General features: G+C 68.2%; 1 protein-coding gene across 1 annotated transcript; it reads right to left on the reverse strand.

The window, feature by feature from the left end:
- Positions 1–693: 693 nt before the first annotated feature.
- Positions 694–3620, reverse strand: LOC103276638 (N-terminal EF-hand calcium-binding protein 3-like; the record flags this gene model as incomplete). Its single annotated transcript, XM_021706700.1, has 8 exons — positions 694–1441; positions 1532–1623; positions 2041–2118; positions 2267–2379; positions 2786–2839; positions 2936–3015; positions 3137–3255; positions 3484–3620. Coding segments are annotated over 8 exons (702 nt in total), but the record flags the coding sequence as incomplete, so codon positions are not given.
- Positions 3621–5787: the final 2167 nt, after the last annotated feature.

Genomic DNA, 5787 nt, shown 5'->3' on the forward strand with positions numbered 1-5787 from the left:
GGAATAAGGGGAGGACGTCCCGGGCGGGCCGGGAGGGGTTGGTGTCCTCTCACAGGCAGACACGCGCAGTGTGCGGGGCCAGCCAGCCACCCAGAGCCCATGTGGCCAGGAGGCTGGCAGTACTTTGCAGGAGCGGCCAGCGGTCCCCCGCAGCGGGGGTCCCTCGGCGCAGCCAGGGACACTCTCCCCAGGGCCCACATGCCACTCTCCTGCCTCGAAGTCCCGACCCAGCGCCCCAGACCAGGTCAGGTGCTATCCTGTGCTCGTGGGGGGCTCGGGTGACCCTGGGTGTCGCCACCCCTCCACGCCCCCAGTCTCCCCCCAGGGCAGGAAAGACTGACTTGGCCACTATTTGTCAGGTGGCGGCGGTGGGGACACATCCAGCTTGGCAGGGAGGTTGTGCCAGGAGACAGGCCTTCTCGCAGGAATGACCCAAGCTATGTGGGATCCTGAAAAGGTTCTGTGTGGGGAGCGGCTGGAACCCCCAGCAGAACTGGGTGGCTTGGAAGCAGAGGCCATGCCACCCCCTGCCTGGCCCAGGCAGGGCCCCGGCGCGGGGTTTATGGGGGGAACTGGCCGGCTGCTGGGAAGTTTCCACCCCATGCGCCCGGGCACTCATGACGGAAGCAGGGGAGCTGACGGCCAGGAGGCGGCAGGTCCCACAGCCAGCCTCGAGAGAGAAGAGGCAACGTCCGCGGTGACCTCGGCCTTTATTGCCTCTGTGCTGGGGTCCCAGGCTGGGGTTCAGAGGTCTCCGGGGCAGCAGGTGACCCTAGGCCCGAATTATTGCTTCCTGGCAAGATCACCTTGGGCCTCCCGCAGTGCCCTGAGAATGGGTGCGAGCATGCAAACGATATGCGAGTGACATGCAAACCAGCCCAGGATTCCCCAGAGTTCTCTGGTAGATCCACGGGTGCTGGAAGAGTCAGGAGCCTGCCGGCCCAGGAGGGGGATGGGCACGCCCGGGTCCTTCCTTACCCACACTGCCAACTGACCTGGCCCAGCCTCAGGCATCCAGGTTTGTGGGCTGGGGAGTCCCTGAGCATCAGCCCTGGTTTGCTGCTGGTGGGGGAAGAGCAGAAGCCTGGCCCCACGACAGCAGAAGAAAGCAGAACGCCCGCTAGGTGGACAGGCGGCCTAAGGCCTACCCAGAGAGGGAAGGGTCCTGCCCAGGACCACACAGCAAGGCGGGGGCCCAGGGAAGCCAGAGCGCCTTGGAGGCCAAAAGCTACCAACAATAAAACACAACGACAAATAAACAAGTAGGAAACGAGCAGCCCCGTCCCGGACCCCGGGCCGAGAGACCCTCCACCAGCCCACCATTTCAGGTCTAGGAGGCGGCAGGTCTTTGGTCTTGGTGCTGAGCTGACCAGTCCAGCAGGCTCCAGGGTCCTCGGCTCACACGGCCAGGCTCAGCTGCTGTCCACAACCCACCAGGAGGCTGGGGGTCAGAGGCTGGGTCAGGAGCCACAAGGAGCGAACTGCCCTTCCAGGGCCCGGGGCTGGAGGACAGGGCGGGGCTGCAGCCCACCTGGGAGAAACACAGTGGTGAGGGTGTCCGGAGCCCGCAGGTGGTCGACGAGGGTGCGCCGGAAGGCTTTGCTGCAGGCCGACTGCTGATGCCTGTGGGGACAGAGGCCGCGCCATCAGGGCCCTGAGGGTGGGTCTCCCACTTCCACCTGCTGCCTGGAGTCAGGGCTTTCCGCAGACGGGCCTGAGCCTCAGTTTTCTCCTCTGAAATCGGGACAGTCTGGGACAACACTGGGAGGCGGAGAGAAGCGCCACACGAGGTGCCGGCACACAGCGGCAGCAGCGCCTCTGCTGAGTGCCTGCTGCGTACCCAGCACCGCTCTCAGTCTGTGCCCGTCTCATGCAGCCCGCCAAGGAGGAGACTGGCGTCGCCACCTTTCAGGAAGGACTCGGGGCTCGGGCGGGTCGGGGAACTCCTCGGGGCACGGAGCCGGGGAGCGGGAGAGCAGGATTTGTACCAGGCCCAACATCCCCCAGGGCTCCACTCAACAGTCAGCCCACCGCCCGTACCTTCTCCAGGAGGCCTCATCCTGCCAGAACTCGTACAGGGCGAAGGAGGCGCGGTCTGGCATCTTCTGGGTGGACACACTGTGGGCCGAAGAGACGGCCAGGCCAGGCGAGGCTGCCATCACTGCAGCTGGCCCAGCCGGGGCTCCCCAGGAGCCCTGGCCCAGGACGGCCAGCCCGTCCGCTCACCCCTCCCGCCTCACACCCCCCCAGCCGGCTGGGGACTCACTGCAGGCAGCGGCTCTGGGCCCCTGTGACATCCACGTAGCAGCACAGGGCTCGGTGGAAGTCCTGCAGGGCTTCCTCTGCCACCTGGACCTGCCTCTGGACCACGAGGATGTGCTGGCAAGAGAGACCGCCAGTCACCAGGGCAGGCAGGGCGCAGGGAGGGCCAGCGGGGCCCCTGGGAGGCTCCGGCCCATCCTGCGGTCGGTCTCCTGCCCCAGCCTCGGGTCCCCTTCCCTCCCGTCTCCAGGGGCCCACCCACCCGTGGTGTGCCACCACTTCCTGCTACTCCCTCCCGCTTTGGCCACACTGCCCAGGCCGGTAGTCAGAAGCACTGATGGGAGAGAGGCCTCGAGAGGGGCCGTGGTTTCTGCAGGGCCACAGAGCCCAGCGCCTGCCTGCCGGCCCGGGGAGGGGGCGTGTGGGCCCTGCAGCGGGTGGGTGGACAGCTGGCGCCACGGGCCCCTCACATCACAAGCACCCGAACCCAACATCCGGCTACCTGGCCCTCTCCTGGGCTCACCAAGGCGGGCCCCTCGGCAGGGTCCTCTTCACGGAGGGGGTCCAGCTGGGGGGCCTGTGAGGGACAGAGCGTGAGCCGGGCCCTCAGCATGGTCCTGGCTGGGGCAGGGTCCGGCAGGGTCCTCCTGGCAGCCGGCCCCGGGCCACTCACCTTGCCCTCCAGCTGGTCGACGAGTCCCTGGAGACGGCGGACCTGGAGCAGCCACTGCACCTCGGCCTCTGAGCACCGCCCTGCGGGGGTCAGGCATGGCCCCTCAGGCCGGAGGCTTCTCGGGAGGAGGTAAGGGGCCGGGGGAGTGGGCACGGGGGCACAGACCCTCCGTGGCCAGCTGCCCACCCACCACAGGCGCACCTGTGTCCGCGGAGCCGGGGGACCAGGCAGGTGACCGATGGACACTCCTCAGAGCTCTACGCGGCCCCCGCCGGCTGCCACAGGGCCTGCTCTGTGCTGCCATGCTCTCTCCGTCCGACCTGGGGAGCGGAGGGTCAGCCTGCTGCCCCAGCCCAGGGCAGGGCCGGGACCCCAGGACAGGAGCGGCCGTGGGGAAGACGGGCCTCGGGGCCTCTCCTGGCCCTCACGGCCTCCCCAACACGGGGGCTCCAGGATGCAACTGGGAAACGGGATGGGGCTGAGGGGCTTTGAGTGTGGGGACCGGGGCCCTCGGGCTAGCAACCGCTCGCGGGCGGGGCCACACGTACCGCCAACCGTGGGCCTGGGCCTCCAGGGTGTCTGATGCCCCCTCCAGCGAACTCTGCAGGGCTTGGAGCTGGCTGGCCGTCTCGCGCAGCAGGAAGCGTGTCACGAACTGGTCCACCTTGGAGGCTCGCTCATACTCCTGGGGGCCGAGGGGTGGGCATCTCAGCCTGAGCCCCCACTTCCGGAGGGGCCGGCCGCCGGAGCCGCAGGGGCAGCATCCAGAGCAGGGACACGCGAAGCCCGCAGGCCAGGGGCCTGGACTGCTCCTTGGCGAGGCCGGCTCCCTTCCCGAGCAGCAGAGGCCAGCCGTGGAGGCATCCGCCAGCTGGCAGGCCGTGCTCCTCTCCTGACACGGCACACTTTCTGTCCTGCCATGGTCAGGGAGGCCCCAGGCCCAGGTAGGCTGGCAGGGCTGGCAGGGGGCAGCCAAGGGCCACACTGACACTTGAGGCACGATGACCGTACGATGTGGCCCCAAGCCCACGGCCGACACATTTGTCTACTCATCCCTTCACCCACACACACGACACCGAGTGCTTTTTGCCAGAGGCTGCAGACGCCCCCAGAAGCGGTCGTCCTCGTCCACACATGCCCTGGCACTGATCCCCACCCACACGGCCAACTGTGTCCCAGCCTCTCCCAAGGCAGGCAGAGATTAGGGGACGGGGGCTGGCCATGCCCTGGGATTCTCAGAGATGCCCCAACTACCCGCACCTCTTGGCACCTCAGTTTCCCCATCTATAAAAAAGAATGCTAGAACCCACCACGTGGAGCCGTGGCGAGGTCCCCCAGGAGTTGAGGCCTCCGTAGGACTCAGCCCAGGGCCTGGCACCAAGTTTTGGTAACAGAACGGCAGTCGTTTTATCGTCAGACTTGACACAAGGAACCTGGCGCCTCGTGGGGTGGGGCCGTGCGCCCGCTGATGGGATTCAGGCGGACGCCCCCAGGCCTGGGCTACTCCCCCGGCCCCCAGCCCTGAGCGCCCGCCCCACCCGCCCCAGGACCTGGCCCTGGGAGCACACAGCTGGGAAGCGGGCAAGAGGCTGGGGCTGGAGGCTGGAGGCTGCTCTCCTGGCACCAAGGCCGAGGCCAGACCCTGCCTGGTGTGCAGGTCCACGGGAGAGGAGGCTGGGCACACCCAGGTTCGGCTGTGCCAGGAAGGGCCTGCTCCCAGTGAAGCCTGGCAGCCCCAGTGTCCAGAAAGCCCCACACCCAGCCACGGCAAGCTTGACGCCGAAGCCCTGGCCTCGCCTTGGCGGCTACTCTGCACATAGCACCCAAGCACTCTGCATCCCGTCTTCCCAAGGCGCCTCTGTCTCCGGACCCACCCAGGCCTGGCCCAGTCCCTCTGCAGCCAAGGTGGCCTCCCCGCCAAGTGCCCTTGGGGCAGGGCACTCCCGAGCCCAGAAGCTTCCGGCGGCCACTCTACCCACGAGGAAAAGCACAAACCCACGACTGACCGCGCAGCCTCCTCCGCCCCTCAGGGGTCTCGGCGGTGCCAGCCTCACCCCCGCTGTAGGCCTGCTGCTTCCTGGTCCTCAGAGACAGGCCTGCGGCCTACTGCACCGCGAGAGGCACCACACTCCTGTGGCAGCATCAGGCCACGCGTCCTCACCTCCCGGTCCCAGACGCGCTCCACGCTGGAGACCCCAGCCGTGCCGGTCCCAGCCTGTCTGCCAGGCACCGCCAGCCCTCAGCATGCCACGCTTTGGGCAGAGCAGCAAGGTGAAGGTGCCGCCAGAGCCCCAGGCCCACTTCTGCTGAAGACACCCTCGTGGCTGCCAACACGCCCAACACCCCCCACACTGGCCTCAGGCTGCGTCACCCCTCGCTAGGTGCCAGGACTGACCTCCTCACACCCACGCGGCTCAGCTGGCACCGCCACGCTCTCCACGGGTCAGCCTCCCGGCCACGCAGGACGGACCCCTGCACGGCCCCAGCACCCCTCCCTGGGGCCACAACTAGAAGCCGGAAGAGGCCGCGTCTTCGCCGCGACCGCCAAGGCGACAGGGCGCCTCTGGGCTCGCCACAGCCCTGCGAGCACTTCCTGTTCCCGAACGCAGAAGCCACCCCTGCCCTCGGCATCAGAGGCGACCCCCGCGAGCCCTCCCTGCGGCGCTGCGAGCTCCCCCGAGCGAGGCGTCCTCTCGCAGCCAGACGGCCCTGCGGGACGAGGCTCTGTAGAGACCCGCTGCCTCTCCCTGTGAGCACCGGACCGGCTTCTGGCCGGAGGCCGAGCCCCGAGAAGGACCAGGGCTCGCTCAGGACCGCGGCGAGTCTCCGCCAAACCGAATCCGTTCGCGGAA

The sequence above is a fragment of the Carlito syrichta genome, unplaced genomic scaffold (assembly GCF_000164805.1).
Source record: "Carlito syrichta isolate Samal-C Ts95f unplaced genomic scaffold, Tarsius_syrichta-2.0.1 Scaffold115780, whole genome shotgun sequence".
Lineage (NCBI taxonomy): Eukaryota > Metazoa > Chordata > Mammalia > Primates > Tarsiidae > Carlito > Carlito syrichta.